A 17,580-nucleotide genomic window follows, 5' to 3' on the forward strand; every position below is an offset into this window, starting at 1 on the left:
TTTATTAAGCGCTTACCACGTGCAAAGCACCGTTCTAAGCGCTGGGGAGGTTACGGGGTGATCGCAGTCTTCATCCCCATTTGACAGATGAGGGAACCGAGGCCCAGAGAAGGGAGTGAGTCAATCAATCAATCAATCAATCGTATTTATTGAGCGCTTACTGTGTGCAGTAAGCGCTTGGGAAGTCCAAGTTGGCAACATATAGAGAAGGTCCCTACCCAGCAGTGGGCTCACAGTCTAGAAAGGGGAGGCAGAGAACAAAACCAAACAGATTAAATCAATAAAATAAATAGAATAGATATGTACAAGTAAAATAGAGTAATAAATATGTACAAACATATACATATATATATATAAAAATATAAATATATATATGTATATGTTTGTAAAATAGAGTAATAAATATGTACAAACATACATATGTGTATTTATATTTTAATATATATGTATATGTACATATTTATTGCTCTATTTTACTTGTACATATCTATTCTATCTATTCTATATATTATATATATATATGTATATATTGGAGAAGCAGCGTGGCTCAGTGGAAAGAGCCCGGGCTTTGGAGTCAGAGGTCATGGGTTCGAATCCTGGCTCCACCAATTGTCAGCTGTGTGACTTTGGGCAAGTCACTTCACTTCTCTGGGCCTCAGTTACCTCCTCTGGAAAATGGGGATGAAGACTGTGAGCCCCCCGTGGGACCGCCTGATCACCTTGTAACCTCCCCAGCGCTTAAAGCAGTGCTTTGCACATAGTAAGCGCTTAATACATGCCATCATCATTATTATTATTATTATACAGGTGCTGTGGGGAAGGGAAGGAGGTCAGTATATATGTTTGTACATATTTATTACTCTATTTAATTTACTTGTACATATCTATTCTGTTTATTTTATTTTGTTAGTATGTTTGGTTTTGTTCTCTGTCTCCCCCTTTTAGACTGTAAGCCCACTGTTGGGTAGGGACTGTCTCTATATGTTGCCATATATGTTGCCAACTTGTACTTCCCAAGCGCTTAGTACAGTGCTCTGCACACAGTAAGCGCTCAATAAATACGATTGATGATGATGATGATGAAGGGGAGAGGAAGGAGAAGGCCTTCTGGAGGAGGTGAGCTCTCAGTAGGGCCTTGAGTCGCCCAAAGTCACCCAGCTGACAGTTGGCGGGGCCGGGATTCGAACCCGTGACCTCTGACTCCAAAGCCCGGGCTCTTTCCACTGAGCCACGCTGCTTCCCCTTCCCTTTCTTGCTCGGTCACCATGGCGACGGAGCGGCATCTTCCTCGCCCCCCGAACACACATCCCGACCCATGGCCACGGAGAAGCCAAGCAGCGTGGCGTAGTGGACGGATCACGGGCCTGGGGCTGAGAAGGTCACGGGGCCTGCTGTGTGACCTTGGGCAAGTCACGTCACTTCTCTAGGCCTCAGTGACCTCATCTGGAAAATGGGGTTTGAGACTGCGAGCCCCACGCGGGACAGGGACCGCGTGATTTGCCCATATCCGCCCCAGCGCTCAGTACAGTGCCCGGCACTTACGGGGAAGTGGCGTGGCTTAGCGGAAACTTCCCGGGCTTGGGAGTCAGAAGACATGGGTTCTAATCCCGGCTTCGCCACTGGTCTGCTGCGTGACCTTGGGCGAGCCTCTTAACTTCACGGTGCCTCAGTTCCCTCATCTGTGAAATGGGGATTGAGACTGTGAGCCCCACGTGGGATAACCTCATTCCCCCCAGCGCTTAGAACAGTGCTGTGCACATAGTAAGCGCTTAACAAATGCCATCATTATTATTATTACCTCGCGTCTACCCCAGCGCTTAGAACATGGCTTGGCACATAGTAAGCGCTTAACAAATGCCGTCATTATTATTATTCGCTGTGCCTCAGTTCCCTCATCTGTAAAATGGGGATTGAGACTGTGAGCCCCACGTGGCATAACCTCATTACCTCGTATCTACCCCAGCGCTTAGAACATGGCATATAGTAAGCACTTGACAAATACCATCGTTATTATTATTATTATTATTATTCATTGGGCCTCAGTTACCTCATCGTATCTCCCCCAGTGCTTAGAACGGTGCTTGGCACATAGTAAGCACTTGACAAATACCATTATTATTATTATTATTATTATTATTGTTATTATTCACTGGGCCTCAGTTACCTCATCGTATCTCCCCCAGTGCTTTGAATGGTGCTTGACACATAGTAAGCGCTTGACAAATAACATCGTTATTATCATTATTATTATTATTATTATTATTATTATTCACTGGGCCTCAGTTACCTCATCGTATCTCCCCCAGTGCTTAGAACGGTGCTTGGCACATAGTAAGTGCTTGACAAATGTCATCGTTATTATTATTATTATTATTATTATTCACTGGGCCTCAGTTACCTCATCGTATCTACCCCAGTGCTTAGAACGGTGCTTGGCACATAGTAAGCGCTTGACAAATACCGTCGTTATTATTATTATTATTATTATTATTATTATTATTATTATTATTCACTGGGCCTCAGTTACCTCATCGTATCTCCCCCAGCACTTAGAATGGTGCTTGACACATAGTAAGCGCTTGACAAATACCATCGTTATTATTATTATTATTATTATTATTCACTGGGCCTCAGTTACCTCATCGTATCTCCCCCAGCGCTTGGAACGGTGCTTGGCACATAGTAAACGCTTGACAAATACCATCGTTATTATTATTATTATTATTATTCACTGGGCCTCAGTTACCTCATCGTATCTCCCCCAGCGCTTAGAACGGTGCTTAGCACATAGTAAGCGCTTGACAAATACCGTCGTTATTATTATTATTATTATTATTATTATTCACTGGGCCTCAGTTACCTCATCGTATCTCCCCCAGTGCTTAGAACGGTGCTTGGCACATAGTAAGTGCTTGACAAATACCATCGTTATTATTATTATTATTATTATTATTATTATTATTCACTGGGCCTCAGTTACCTCATCGTATCTCCCGCAGTGCTTAGAACGGCGCTTGGCACATAGTAAGTGCTGGACAAATACCATCGTTATTATTATTATTATTATTATTATTATTCTTCACTTGGCCTCAGTTACCTCATCGTATCTCCCCCGGCGCTTAGAAGGGTGCTTGGCACATAGTAAGCGCTTGACAAATACCATCGTTATTATTATTATTATTATTATTATTATTATTATTCACTGGGCCCCAGTTACCTCATCGTATCTCCCCCAGCGCTTAGAACGGCGCTTGGCACATAGTAGGCGCTTGACAAATACCGCTGTTATTATTATTATTATTATTCACTGGGCCTCAGTTACCTCATCGTATCTCCCCCAGTGGTTAGAACGGTGCTTGGCACATAGTAAGCGCTTGACAAATACCATCGTTATTATTATTATTATTATTATTATTATTATTATTATTATTATTATTATTCACTGGGCCTCAGTTACCTCATCGTATCTCCCCCGGCGCTTAGAGCGGCGCTTGGCACATAATAAGCGCTTGACAAATACCATCGTTATTATTATTATTATTATTATTCACTGGGCCTCAGTTACCTCATCGTATCTCCCCCAGTGCTTAGAAGGGTGCTTGGCACATAGTAAGCGCTTAACAAATACCATCGTTTTTATTATTATTATTCACTGGGCCTGTTACCTCATCGTATCTCCCCCAGCGCTTAGAAGTGTGCTTGGCACATAGTAAGCGCTTGACAAATACCATCGTTATTATTATTATTATTATTATTATTATTATTATTATTATTATTATTATTATTATTATTCACTGGGCCTCAGTTACCTCATCGTATCTTCCCTCATCTGCCAAATGGGGATGAAGACTGTGAGCCCCCCGTGGGACAACCTGATCACCTTGTAACCTCCCCAGCGCTTAAAACAGTGCTTTGCACATAGTAACCGCTTGATTAATGTTATTATTATTATTATTGTTATTATTATTATTATTATTATTATTCTCTGGGCCTCAGTTCCCTCCTCTTTAAAATGGGGGTGAAGACTGTGAGCCCCCCGTGGGACAACCTGATCACTGTGTATCCTCCCCAGCACATAGAACAGTGCTTTGCACATAGTAAGCGCTTAATAAATACCATCATTATTATTATTATTTATTATCATTAGTAGTAGTAGTAGTATATAATAATAATAATAACAATTATTATTATTATTCTCTGGGCCTCAGTTCCCTCATCTGTAAAATGGGGATGAAGACTGTGAGCCCCCCATGGGACAACCTGATCACCTTGTGACCTCCCCAGCGCTTAGAAGAGTGCTTTGCACATAATAAGCTCTTAATAATAATAATAATAATAATAATAATAATTATTATTATTCTCTAGGCCTGTTCCCTCATCTGTCAAATGGGGATGAAGACTGGGAGCCCCCCGTGGGACCACCTGATCACCTTGTCACCTCCCCAGCGCTTAGAACAGTGCTTTGTACATAGTAAGCTCTTAATAAATCCTATTATTATTATTATTATTATTTTATTATTCTCTAGGCCTGTTCCCTCATCTGTCAAATGGGGATGAAGACTGTGAGCCCCCCGTGGGACCACCTGATCACCCTGTCACCTCCCCAACGCTTAGAACAGTGCTTTGCACATAGTAAGCGCTTGATAAATACCATCATTATCATTATTTATTATTATCATTAGCAGTAATAGTAGTACTATCGTCCAGCCGGAAGCGCTTCCGAGGGGACGGCTTAGGGCGTTGCCCCGAACGACCGTGAAACCGGAAGTGTCCCCGGGGGGACGGGGCTGGGGCGCCGCACCGGAGCCGGCGAGGAGGGGGGAGGGGCGGTCTAGCCCCGGCGCCCGGCCGCTCTAGCCCCTCGTCTCGCTGGTTCCGGCGGGCGCCGAAGATGCTGGGGCGCGTGGCGCGGGGCCCGGGCCTCCTCGCGCTGCAGGTGAGGAGTGCGAGGGGGGACTGCGCCTGCGCAGCGCTTAGCGCAGGGCCCCGCGCGGCACCGCGGGAAGTTTGGCACGCCCCCTGGGGGCCAGGCGCTGTACTGACCGTTGGGGGGGGGGCGTTCAATTGTGTTTATTAAGAGCACTGTGTTAGACCCCCTACCATGTGCAGGGCACTGTATTAAGCGCTTTGCATGTGCAGAGCACTGTGTTAGGCCCCTACCGTGTGCAGGGCACTGTACTAAGCGCTTTGCATGTGCAGAGCACTGTGTTAGACCCCTCCCGTGTGCAGGGCAATGTACTAAGCGCTTTCCATGTGCAGAGGACTGTGTTAGACCCCCTACCGTGTGCAGGGCGCTGTATTAGGCGCTTTGCATGTGCGGAGCACTGTGTTAGACCTCCTATCGTGTGCAGGGCACTGTATTAAGCGCTTTCCATGTGCAGAGCGCTGTGTTAAGCGCTTACCATGTGCAGAGCACTGTGTTAGACCCCTATCGTGTGCAGGGCACTGTATTAAGCGCTCTCCACATGTAGAGCGTTGTATTAAGTGCTTACCATGTGCAGAGCACTGTGTTAGACCCCCTACCGTGTGCAGGGCACTGTATTAAGCGCTTTCCATGTGCTGAGCACTGTGTTAAACCCTTACCGTGTGCAGGGCACTGTGTTAGACCCCCTACCGTGTGCAGGGCACTGTATTAAGCGCTTTCCATGTGCAGAGCACTGTGTTAGACCCCCCTACCGTGTGCAGGGCACTGTATTTAGCGCTTTCCTTGTGCAGAGCGCTGTATTGATGATGATGATGGCATTTATTAAGCGCTTACTATGTGCAAAGCACTGTTCTAAGCGCTGGGGAGGTTACAAGATGATCGGGTGGTCCCACGGGGGGCTCCCAGTCTTAACCCCCATTTTCCAGATGAGGGAACTGAGGCCCAGGAAAGTGAAGTGACTCGCCCCAAGTCACCCAGCTGACAGTTGGCGGAGCCAGGATTTGAACCCGTGACCTCTGAGTCCAAAGCCCGGACTCTTTTCACTGAGCCACGCACATGTCTGCTGTTATTATTATTATTAATAATAATAGTAATAATGATGATGGTATTTATTAAGCGCTTACTATGTGCAAAGCACTGTCCTAAGAACTGGGGTGGATACAAGGTAATCAGGTTGTCCCCCATGGGACTCACAGTCTTCATCTCCATTTTCCAGATGAGGGAACTGAGGCCCAGGGAAGTGAAGTGACTCGCCCAAAGTCACCCAGCTGACAAGTGGCGGAGCCGGGATTTGAACCCACGACCTCTGACTCCAAAGCCCGGGCTCGTTCCACTGAGCCATGCACATGTCTGCTGTTATTATTATTAATAATAGTAATAATAATAATGGCATTTATTAAGTGCTTACTATGTGCAAAGCACTGTTCTAAGCGCTGGGGTGGATACAGGGTTGTCCCACGTGGGGCTCACAGTCTTCATCTCCATTTTCCAGATGAGGGAACTGAGGCCCAGGGAAGTGAAGTGACTCGCCCAAAGTCACCCAGCTGACAAGTGGCGGAGCCGGGATTTGAACCCACGACCTCTGACTCCAAAGCCCGGGCTCGTTCCACTGAGCCACGCCGCTTCCCCTCCAACCTTAGTACTACCTTAGTAGTCTCCGACCTGCCACTTTTCCTTCATTCATTCATTCGGGTCGTATTTATTGGGCGCTTACTGTGTGCAGAACGCTGTGCTAAGCGCTTGGGAAGTACAAGTTGGCAACATACGTGCAAGTGCCAACAAGTTGACACTTCAGATGTTACCACCGGAGACTCCCAGAATCTGTCGCCTCCGGCCCAGCCTTAACAGCCTGTCTGCTGTGTGACCTTGGGCCAGTCACTTGGCTTCTCTGGGCCTCAGTGACCTCATCTGGAAAATGGGGATGAAGACTGTGAGCCCCCGTGGGACAAGCTGATCACCTTGTAACCTCCCCCAGCGCTTAGAACATAGTAAGCGCTTTCTAAATGCCATCGTTACTATTATCATCTGTGAAATGGGGATGAAGACTGTGAGCCCCCCGTGGGACCACCTGATCACCTTGTAACCTCCCCCAGCGCTTAGAACAGTGCTTGGCACATAGTAAGCGCTTAATAAATGCCATCATTAATATTATCATCTGGAAAATGGGGATGAAGACTGTGAGCCCCCCGTGGGACCACCTGATCACCTTGTAACCTCCCCCAGCGCTTAGAACAGTGCTTGGCACATAGTAAGCGCTTAATAAATGGCATCATTAATATTATCATCTGTAAAATGGGGGTGAAGATGGTGAGCCCCCCGTGGGACCACCTGATCACCTTGTAACCTCCCCCAGCGCTTAGGACAGTGCTTGGCACATAGTAAGCGCTTAATAAATGCCATCATTAATATTATCATCTGGAAAATGGGGATGAAGACTGTGAGCCCCCCGTGGGACCACCTGATCACCTTGTAACCTCCCCCAGCGCTTAGAACAGTGCTTGGCACATAGTAAGCGCTTAATAAATGCCATCGTTGCTATTATCATCTGTAAAATGGGGATGAAGACTGTGAGCCCCCCGTGGGACCACCTGATCACCTTGTAACCTCCCCCAGCGCTTAGGACAGTGCTTGGCACATAGTAAGCGCTTAATAAATGCCATCATTAATATTATCATCTGGAAAATGGGGATGAAGACTGTGAGCCCCCCGTGGGACCACCTGATCACCTCGTATCCCCCCCCAGCGCTTAGAACAGTGCTTGGCACATAGTAAGCGCTTAACAAATGCCATTATTATTATTATTATTATTATTCCTCCCAGGACATGGGACTGTGGGGCATTTCCGCGGTCGACACCCGCCCGCTCCTTTGGTCTTGTGGCGAGCGCTCAATAAATACGACCGAATGAGTTTGCCAAGCTGATCGGAAAGAGCCCGGGCTTTGGAGTCGGAGGTCGTGGGTTCGAATCCCGGCTCCGCCACCTGTCTGCTGCATGACCTTGGGCCAGTCACTTCACTTCTCTGAGCCTCAGTGGCCTCATCTGTAAAATGGGGATGAAAATCTATTCTATTTCTTTTATTTTGTTAGTATGTTTGTTCTGTGTCTCCCCCTTTTAGACTGTGAGCCCACTGTTGGGCAGGGACCGTCTCTATATATTGCCAATTTGTACGTCCCAAGCGCTCAGTCCAGTGCTCTGCACACAGTGAGCGCTCAATAAATACGATTGATTGATGTGCAGGCACTGCTCTAAAGGCTGGGATAATACCAATAATGACGGTATCTGCTAAGCGCTTACTACGTGCTAAGCACCGTGGGCCAATTGTTGGGGAGGGGCCGTCCCTGTACGTTGCCAACTTGTCCTTCCCAAGCGCTTAGTACAGTGCTGTGCACCCAGTAGGCGCTCAATAAATACGATTGATGATGATGATGACCACCTGATCGCTTTGTATCCCCCCCAAGCGCTTAGAACAGTGCTTGGCACACAGTAAGCGCTCAATAAATACGATCGATTGATTGATGTGCAGGCACTGCTCTAAAGCCTGGGATAATACCAATAATGACGGTATCTGCTGAGCGCTTACTACGTGCTAAGCACCGTGGGCCAATTGTTGGGGAGGGGCCGTCCCTATACGTTGCCAACTTGTCCTTCCCAAGCGCTTAGTCCAGTGCTGTGCACCCAGTAGGCGCTCAATAAATACGATTGATGATGATGATGATGACCACCTGATGGCTTTGTATCCCCCCCAAGCGCTTAGAACGGTGCTTGGCACATAGTAAGCGCTTAACAAATGCCAACATTATTATTATTATTATTATTATTATTATTATTATTATTGTTATTATTATTACCCCAGGGCTGCTGCGGAGCGTGGCGGGGTCCCCAGCGGCGCCGTCTGTCCGGCCTGCCCCGCAACACCGTGCTGCTGTTCGTGCCCCAGCAGGAAGCCTGGGTGGTGGAGCGTATGGGACGCTTTCACCGCATCCTCGAACCGGTAGGATCAGTTTCCCCGTCCCCGTCCCCTCTCCCCCTCGTCCCGTCTCCCGACTTGCCGAAATCCGCCTCCCCAGATGCCGGTCGGAGCCGCGGGGCCCGCCGGGCGCTCACCGTGTGCCAGGCACTGTTGTAAGCGCCCCCCATTTAATCCCCGTTTCACAGGTGAGGGAACGGAGGCCCGGAGAAGGGAGGGGACGCGGCCAGGGTCACGCGGCGGAGCCGGGATTCGAAACCGGCTCCTTCGGACCCCCAAGGAGCTTGGGGACATATCTATTACTTGTACATATCTATTCTATTTATTTTATTTTGTTAGTCTGTTGGGTTTTGTCGCCCGTCTCCCCCTTCTAGACTGTGAGCCCGCTGTTGGGTAGGGACCGTATCTATATGCGGCCAACTTGTACTTCCCAAGCGCTTAGTACAGTGCTCTGCACGCGGTAAGCGCTCAATAAATACAATTGATTGTTGGGTAGGGACCGTCTCTAGATGTTGCCGACTTGGACTTCCCAAGCGCTTAGTACAGTGCTCTGCGCGCGGTAAGCGCTCAATAAATACGATTGATTGTTGGTAGGGACTGTCTCTATGTGTTGCCGACTTGGACTTCCCAAGCGCTTAGTACAGTGCTCTGCACGCAGTAAGCGCTCAATAAATACGATTGTTGGGTAGGGACTGTCTCTAGGTGTTGCCGACTTGGACTTCCCAAGCGCTTAGTACATTGCTCTGCACGCAGTAAGCGCTCAATAAATACGATTGATTGTTGGGTAGGGACTGTCTCTAGATGTTGCCGACTTGGACTTCCCAAGCGCTTAGTACAGTGCTCTGCACGCAGTAAGCGCTCAATAAATACGATTGTTGGGTAGGGACTGTCTCTAGATGTTGCCAACTTGGACTTCCCAAGCGCTTAGTACAGTGCTCTGCACGCAGTAAGCGCTCAATAAATACGATTGATTGATTGATTGAGGGCGAGGACCAAGTCGTCCGTAATAATCATAACGACGAGAAGCAGCGTGGCTCAGTGGAAGGAGCCCGGGCTTTGGAGTCGGAGGTCGTGGGTTCGAATCCCGGCTCCGCCACTTGTCAGCTGGATGACTTTGGGCAGGTCAGTCGATCAGTCAATCAGTCGTATTTATTGAGCGCTTACTGTGTGCAGAGCACTGGACTGAGCGCTTGGGAAGTACAAGTCGGCAACGTGTAGAGACGGTCCCTACCCAAAAGCGGGCTCACAGGCTAGAATCAAGCAATCAATCAATCGTATTTATTGAGCGCTTACTGTGTGCAGAGCACTGTACTAAGCGCTTGGGAAGTCCAAGTTGGCAACATATAAAGACAGTCCCTACCCAACAGTGGGCTCACAGTCTAAAAGGGGGAGACAGAGAACAAAACCAAACAGACTAACAAAATAAAAGAAATAGAATAGATAGGTACAAGTAAAATAAATAAATAAATAGAGTAATAAATATGTACATGCATATATACATATATACAGGTGCTGTGGGGAAGGGAAGGAGGTAAGATGGATCATTCAATCAATCAGTCGTATTTATTGAGCGCTTACTGTGTACAGAGCAGTGTACTAAGCACTTGGGAATCAATCAATCAATCGTATTTATTGAGCGCTTACTGTGTGCAGAGCACTGTACTAAGCGCTTGGGAAGTACAAGTTGGCAACATCTAGAGACAGTCCCTACCCAACAGCGGGCTCACAGTCTAGAAGGGGGAGACAGAGAACAAAACCAAGCGTACTAACAAAATAAAATAAATAGAATAGATATGTACAAGTAAAATAAATAAATAGAGTAACAGAGTGAAGTAGAGCTTCACTTCTCTGGGCCTCAGTGACCTCATCTGTCAAATGGGGATCAAGGCATAAATAGACAAATAGAAAGAAAGAAAGAAGAAAGAAAGAAAGAGAAAGAAAGAAAGAAAGAGAGAGAGAGAGAAAGAAAGAGAAAGAAAGAAAGAAAGAAAGAAAGAAAGAAAGAAAGAAAGAAAGAAAGAGAAAAAGAAAGAAAGAAGGAAAGAAAGAAAGAAAGGAAAGAAAGAGAGAGAGAGAGAGAGAGAGAGAAAGAGAAAGAAAGAAAGAAAGAAATAGAGTGAAGTAGAGCTTCACTTCTCTGGGCCTCAGTGACTTCATCTGTCAAATGGGGATCAAGGCATAAATAAATAAATAGAGTAATAGAGTGAAGTAGAGCTTCACTTCTCTGGGCCTCAGTGACCTCATCTGTCAAATGGGGATCAAGGCATAAATAAAAATAAATAAATAAATAGAGTAATAGAGTGAAGTAGAGCTTCATTTCTCTGGGCCTCAGTGACCTCATCTGTCAAATGGGGATCAAGGCATAAATAAATAAATGAATAAATAGAGTAATAGAGTGAAGTAGATCTTCACTTCTCTGGGCCTCAGTGACCTCATCTGTCAAATGGGGATCAAGGCATAAATGAATGAATGAATAAATAAATAAATAAATAGAGTAATAAAGTAGAGCTTCACTTCTCTGGGCCTCAGTGACCTCATCTGTCAAATGGGGATCAAGGCATAAATAAATAAATAGAGTAATAGAGTGAAGTAGAGCTTCACTTCTCTGGGCCTCAGTGACCTCATCTGTCAAATGGGGATCAAGGCATAAATAAATAAATATAAATAAATAGAGTAATAGAGTGAAGTAGAGCTTCACTTCTCTGGGCCTCAGTGACCTCATCTGTCAAATGGGGATCAAGGCATAAATAAAAATAAATAAATAAATAGAGTAATAGAGTGAAGTAGAGCTTCACTTCTCTGGGCCTCAGTGACCTCATCTGTCAAATGGGGATCAAGGCATAAATAAAAATAAATAAATAAATAGAGTAATAGAGTGAAGTACAGCTTCACTCTATGGGCCTCAGTGACCTCATCTGTCACATGGGGATCAAGGCATAAAAAAATAAATAAATAAATAAATAGAGTAATAGAGTGAAGAAGAGCTTCACTTCTCTGGGCCTCAGTGGCCTCATCTGTCAAATGGGGATCAAGGCATAAATAAATAAATAAATAGAGTAATAGAGTGAAGAAGAGCTTCACTTCTCTGGGCCTCAGTGGCCTCATCTGTCAAATGGGGATCAAGGCATAAATAAATAAATAAATAAATAAATAAATAAATAAATAGAGTGATAGAGTGAAGTATAGCTTCACTTCTCTGGGCCTCAGTGACCTCACCTGTCAAATGGGGATCAAGGCATAAATAAATGAATGAATGAATGAATGAATGAATGAATGAATAAATAAATAAATAAGCAAGCAAACAAACAAATAAATAAATAAATGTAAGTAAGTAAAAGTAAGTAAGTAAATAAATAAATAAAAGTAGTAATAGAGTGAAGTAGAGCTTCACTTCTCTGGGCCTCAGTGACCTCATCCATCAAATGGGGATCAAGGCATAAATAAATAAATAAACAAACAAATAAATAAATAAATAAATAATGAATGAATGTAAGTAAGTAAGTAATAGAGTGAAGTAGAGCTTCACTTCTCTGGGCCTCAGTGACCTCATCCGTCGAATGGGGATCAAGGCATAAATAAACAAATAAATGAATGAATGAATGAATGAATGAATGAATGAATGAATAAAAAGTGACAGAGTGAAGTAGAGCTTCACTTCTCTGGGCCTCAGTGACCTCATCCGTCGAATGGGGATCAAGGCATAAATAAACAAATAAATAAATGAATGAATGAATGAATAAATAAAAAGTGATAGAGTGAAGTAGAGCTTCACTTCTCTGGGCCTCAGTGACCTCGTCTGTCAAATGGGGATCAAGGCATAAATAAACAAATAAATGAATGAATGAATGAATGAATGAATGAATAAATAAAAAGTGATAGAGTGAAGTAGAGCTTCACTTCTCTGGGCCTCAGTGACCTCGTCTGTCAAATGGGGATCAAGGCCGTGAGCCCCACGTGGGACCGCCTGATCACCTTGTATCCCCCCCTCCGCTTAGAACAGTGCTGCTCACATAGCAAACACTTCAGTACCGTCATTATTATTAGCAAATATCATTATGACTCCAAGCGACTCCGACTCTTCCCCTCCAGCCCAAGGATCCCTTCGCCCCCCTGGGTCACCTCCCTCGTAGGCCGCTTTAGGGAGGAGGTCGGAGGGCCATCGGGCGACCCCCCACCCGCCCCATGCCCTGACCCCCCGCGACCCCCGCGACCTTGCCCCCCGGGCCACCCAGGGCTTGAACGTCCTCATCCCCGTCCTGGACCGGATTCGCTACGTGCAGAGCCTCAAGGAGATCGTCATCAACGTTCCCGAGCAGTCGGCGGTGACCTTGGGTGAGGTGGGGCGGGGCCAGCGGGGCGGGATGAGAGAGACCCCCCAACACGCACCCCCTTTGGGGGCAGGGGAGGCGACCCCGCTCCCCGTCTGACCCTCCCCGTCCTCCCCCGGCAGATAACGTGACTTTGCAGATTGATGGCGTCCTTTATCTGCGCATCATGGATCCCTACAAGGTACCCGCTTCCCTGCCTGGCCTGATTCTCCGCTCCGGCCCCCGGGCCGCTCCACACAGCCCCCCGTAAACTGCCGTTGGTCCTCCGCAGGCGAGCTACGGGGTGGAGGACCCCGAGTACGCCGTCACCCAGCTGGCCCAGACCACCATGAGATCGGAGCTCGGCAAACTGTCCCTGGACAAAGTCTTCCGGGTAAGAGGCGAGGCGCGGGGCGGGGTGGAGGACGGGCACGGAGGAGGGCATGGCCGACGGCCCCCATCCGCCCCCTTTGCAGGAGCGCGAGTCGCTCAACGCCAACATCGTGGACGCCATCAACCAGGCCTCTGACTGCTGGGGCATCCGCTGCCTCCGATACGAGATCAAGGACATCCACGTGCCTCCTCGGGTCAAGGAGTCCATGCAGATGCAGGTGAGGGGGTGGTCTGCTGGGTCCCCCTCCCCCCCACCAATCAATCAATTAATCAATCGTATTTATTGAGCGCTTACTATGTGCAGGGCACTGTACTAAGCGCTTGGGAAGTACAAACTGGCATCACATAGAGACAGTCCCTACCCAACAGTGGGCTCACAGTCTAAAAGGGGGAGACAGAGAACAGAACCAAACATACCAACAAAATAAAATAAGTAGGATAGAAATGTACAAGTAAAATAAATAAATAAATAGAGTAATAAATATGTACAACCATATATACATATATACAGGTGCTGTGGGGAAGGGAAGGAGGTAAGACGGGGGGATGGAGAGGGGGACGAGGGGATCGACCACCGCGGATCCCGGCGGTGACCCGCGGGGACCGGCCCCCCAGGTGGAAGCGGAACGGAGGAAGCGGGCCACGGTGCTGGAGTCGGAGGGGACGCGGGAGTCGGCCATCAACGTGGCCGAGGGGAAGAAGCAGGCCCAGATTCTGGCCTCCGAGGCGGAGAAGGCCGAGCGGATCAACCAGGCGGCCGGTGAGGGACCCCCACCCCTCCCGCCTCGCCCCCCCGGATCCGGCCCGGTTGCCCTCCGTCCCCTCATCGTCCTGCCCTTCCCCAGGAGAGGCCAACGCGGTGCTGGCTAAAGCCAAGGCCAAGGCCGAAGCCATCCGGATCCTGGCGGCCGCCCTGGCTCAGCACGTGAGTGGGGACCGCTGCCCTGGTCCGGCGGTCTGGGGGACGTCGCTCCGCCCGGCCTCACCGGGAAAGAGGCCCGGCTGGCCCGTTTCGCCTCCCTCCCCTCCCCGCCGCCGAGGTCGCGGAGCCGAGACGAGACCCGGCGAGGAGCCCGGGGGTTCCCGGGGAAGCCGAGGCGGACACGCGGGCGGTCGGCTGGCGGGGAGGGTGGAGGGGGAGGCCTGAGCTCCTCTTCTCTGCTTCCTCCTGACCGCGCGCGCGTCTCCCTCCCTCCCTCCGTCGTCCAGAACGGGGACGCGGCGGCCTCCCTGACGGTGGCGGAGCAGTACGTCAGCGCCTTCTCCAAGCTGGCCAAGGACTCCAACACCGTCCTGCTGCCGTCCGCCCCCGGCGACGTCTCCGCCATGGTGGCCCAGGTCAGGGCCGAAGCCCCGCGCCCGGGCGCCGTCCGCCCCCGACCCGTTGCGGTTTGGGAGGCCGCGGGAGCCGGACCGTGGTGTCTGGACGGGAGAGGGGCCGGGAGCAGGAGGCGAGGCGGTCCGTGCCGGGGGGGGCTACCGGGAGGGAGGCCCCGCTCAACACGGCCGGTCCGTCCCCATCCCTCGTCTCGTCCCTCCCGCAGGCAATGGGCGTCTACGGCGCCCTCACCAAGGCCGCGTCTCCCGCCGTCCGGGACTCGCCGTCCGAGCCCGCCCCGGAGGCTGCCCGGCAGGAGACCGGCGTATAGCCCGTGGGCCCGGAAACCAGCCAGCTTGTAGCCCCGGGGGCCCGGAGGCCGGCCGGCACGAAGAGCGGGAACCCCCGAGGCCCGGGAGGCGGAGGGGGAAAGGCGGCCCCCCGTCCCCGTGCCCCCGTCCCTGACCCGGTTTTTATTTTTTTATTTGAACGCTAATCACGTAATAAACGTCCGGTGGGACAACTGCAAATCCCAGGGCCTCGCTCCGGGCCGTGAGGTGATGCCTCGGTATTGGTCTGGGAGGGGGCGGCCGAGCGAGTCCATTCCGCTCCGTCTTCAACGCACCCACATCTCCCGGAGCCTTTCGACCCCTCTCTTGGATCCCACAGCACGCCCCATCTTCCTCCTCCCGTTTCCCTGTAAACTCTTCAGCTGGTGGTATCGGGAATGCTGAGTGGGGGCGGTTCGGGAATGCCGCTCCCCCGTCAAGTCTGACGGGCTCCCTAATTTGCCGCCGCGAAGGACTCTCTCCGGGAATCCCTCCTGGAAACGCTTCCCTCCTGCCTCCGGAACCCGTCCTCTCCGTGTCTTTCCCCGGATCTCGCTCCGCCTCCCACCCCCTAGCCGGGGCTACCGCTCCGAGCTCCGTTCTGGACCCCCGTCGGGCCCACGGTCTCGACCCGCATTTGGCAGATGAGGAAACCGAGGCACGGAGAAGTGAAGCGGCTCGCCCAGGGTCGCACGGCGGGCGAGGGGGCGGTGCCGGGATTGGAACCCAGGTCCTCTGGTAGCTCTTTCCGCTATTTCCCTGGTACGGGAGAGTACCAGAGTAAGAAAACATCAATCAATTGTATTTATTCAGCGCTTAGTGTGTGCAGAGCACTGTACTAAGCGCTTGGGAAGTCCAAGTTGGCGGGTCCCTACCCAACAGTGGGCTCACAGTCTAGAAGAAACATGATTCCTGACGTGAGAGGCTAACCTGGGTGCGGAAATAAATCACAGTTGGAAAGTTTCCACCTGGTCTCTCCCTGCTCGTGGGCTGGGAATGCGTCTATTATATTGTAGCGTGCCCGCCCGAGCGCTCAGTACGGTGCTGCGCCCACAGTAAGCCCCAGCTTGTTAGGGATCGTCATTGTATTCGCTAATCACAACTCTGTTCTGAACCCTGGGATAGATGCAAGTTAACCCGGCTGGACACGGCTCCCTCCACCCTTAATAATAATAATAATGGCATTTGTTAAGCGCTTACTATGTGCAAAGCGCTGGGGGGATACAATGGGATCAAGTTGTGCCACGTGGGACTCATAGCTTTACTCCTCATTTTACAGATGAGGTAACTGAGGCTCAGAGAAGTTAAGTGACTTGCCCAAAGTCACACAGCAGACAGGTGGCGGAGCTGGAATTCGAACCCCTGACCCCTGACTCCAAAGCCCGGGCTCTTTCCACTGAGCCACGCTACCCTTCCACGTCATCCACCTCATTTTCCCTCCCAAATCCCGAGCATTCCCGATACCACCACCCTCCCCATCTCTGAGGCCTGTGACCTTCGCGATATCCTTGACTCAGTGGTATCAAGGGAGTGCTTTCTGCAAGGCACTGTACTGAATGCTAAATCCCTGCCCTCGAGGAGTTTCGAATCTAGTATTCATTCGTTCAGTCGTATTTATTGAGCGCTTACTGTGTGCAGAGCAGTCAATCCATCAATCGTATTGAGTGCTTACTGTGTGCAGAGCAATCCATCAATCAAATTGTATTGAGCGCTTACTGTGTGCAGAGCAATCAATCCATCAATCAATCGTATTGAGCGCTTACTGTGTGCAGAGCACTGTACTAAGCGCTTGGGAAGTCCAAATTGGGAACATACAGAGACGGTCCCCACCTTTTAATTCTTTCTCTTGATTCTTTAATTCTTTAGTAGGGGAGAGACGGAGTTTACAGGAGGAGGGCGAGGATTTAAGAGCACAGGTGACGTGGGCGCAGCGGGGAATCGAGGTGGACAGATGAGATTAATCCAAGGTGGCCTCCTGAGGGGAGGGCGTCTCCCAAGAGGCAGCGTGGCTCAGTGGAAAAGAGCCCGGGCTTTGGAGTCAGAGGTCACGGGTTCAAATTCCGGCTCCGCCACTTTTCAGCTGGGTGACTTTGGGCAAGTCACTTTACTTCTCCGGGCCTCAGCGACCTCATCTGGAAAATGGGGATGAAGACTGGGAGCCCCCCGTGGGACAGTTTGATCACCTTGTAATAATAATAATAATGATGGCATTTGTTAAGCGCTTACTATGTGCAAAACACTGTTCTAAGCGCTGGGGGGGATACAATGGGATCAAGTTGTCCCACGTGGGGCTCACAGTCTTAATCCTCAGCGCTTGTAACGTATTTATTAACCTTACAAGG

At 49.5% G+C, this 17,580-nt stretch overlaps 1 protein-coding gene across 2 annotated transcripts; it reads left to right on the forward strand.

The window, feature by feature from the left end:
• Positions 1 to 4,891: 4,891 nt before the first annotated feature.
• On the forward strand, positions 4,892 to 15,444 carry STOML2 (stomatin like 2). Of its 2 annotated transcripts, XM_038742500.1 has the most exons (10): positions 4,892 to 4,936; positions 8,778 to 8,915; positions 13,124 to 13,223; positions 13,342 to 13,400; positions 13,491 to 13,592; positions 13,675 to 13,809; positions 14,207 to 14,351; positions 14,437 to 14,516; positions 14,801 to 14,929; positions 15,136 to 15,444. In XM_038742500.1, exons 1-10 carry the CDS (start codon positions 4,892 to 4,894, stop codon positions 15,238 to 15,240), a joined length of 1,038 nt encoding a protein of 345 aa, XP_038598428.1. In that variant the 3' UTR covers positions 15,241 to 15,444. The 2 variants fall into 2 exon arrangements, with proteins under 2 accessions (XP_038598428.1, XP_038598429.1); XM_038742501.1 differs by lacking the exon at positions 4,892 to 4,936 and having other exon boundaries at positions 8,818 to 8,915; positions 13,172 to 13,223.
• Positions 15,445 to 17,580: the final 2,136 nt, after the last annotated feature.

This window comes from Tachyglossus aculeatus, unplaced genomic scaffold (genome assembly GCF_015852505.1).
Source record: "Tachyglossus aculeatus isolate mTacAcu1 unplaced genomic scaffold, mTacAcu1.pri scaffold_12_arrow_ctg1, whole genome shotgun sequence".
In the NCBI taxonomy this organism is placed as follows: domain Eukaryota; kingdom Metazoa; phylum Chordata; class Mammalia; order Monotremata; family Tachyglossidae; genus Tachyglossus; species Tachyglossus aculeatus.

What these genes read in the sequence shown, in the direction of transcription:
- STOML2 (XM_038742500.1), top strand. Translation starts at nt 4,892, where the DNA reads ATGCTGGGGCGCGTGGCGCGGGGCCCGGGCCTCCTCGCGCTGCAG. An exon ending in GCGGATCAACCAGGCGGCCG is followed by an intron (nt 14,352 to 14,436) that starts GTGAGGGACCCC and finishes GCCCTTCCCCAG; the next exon opens with GAGAGGCCAACGCGGTGCTG. An exon ending in TCTCCGCCATGGTGGCCCAG is followed by an intron (nt 14,930 to 15,135) that starts GTCAGGGCCGAA and finishes TCCCTCCCGCAG; the next exon opens with GCAATGGGCGTCTACGGCGC.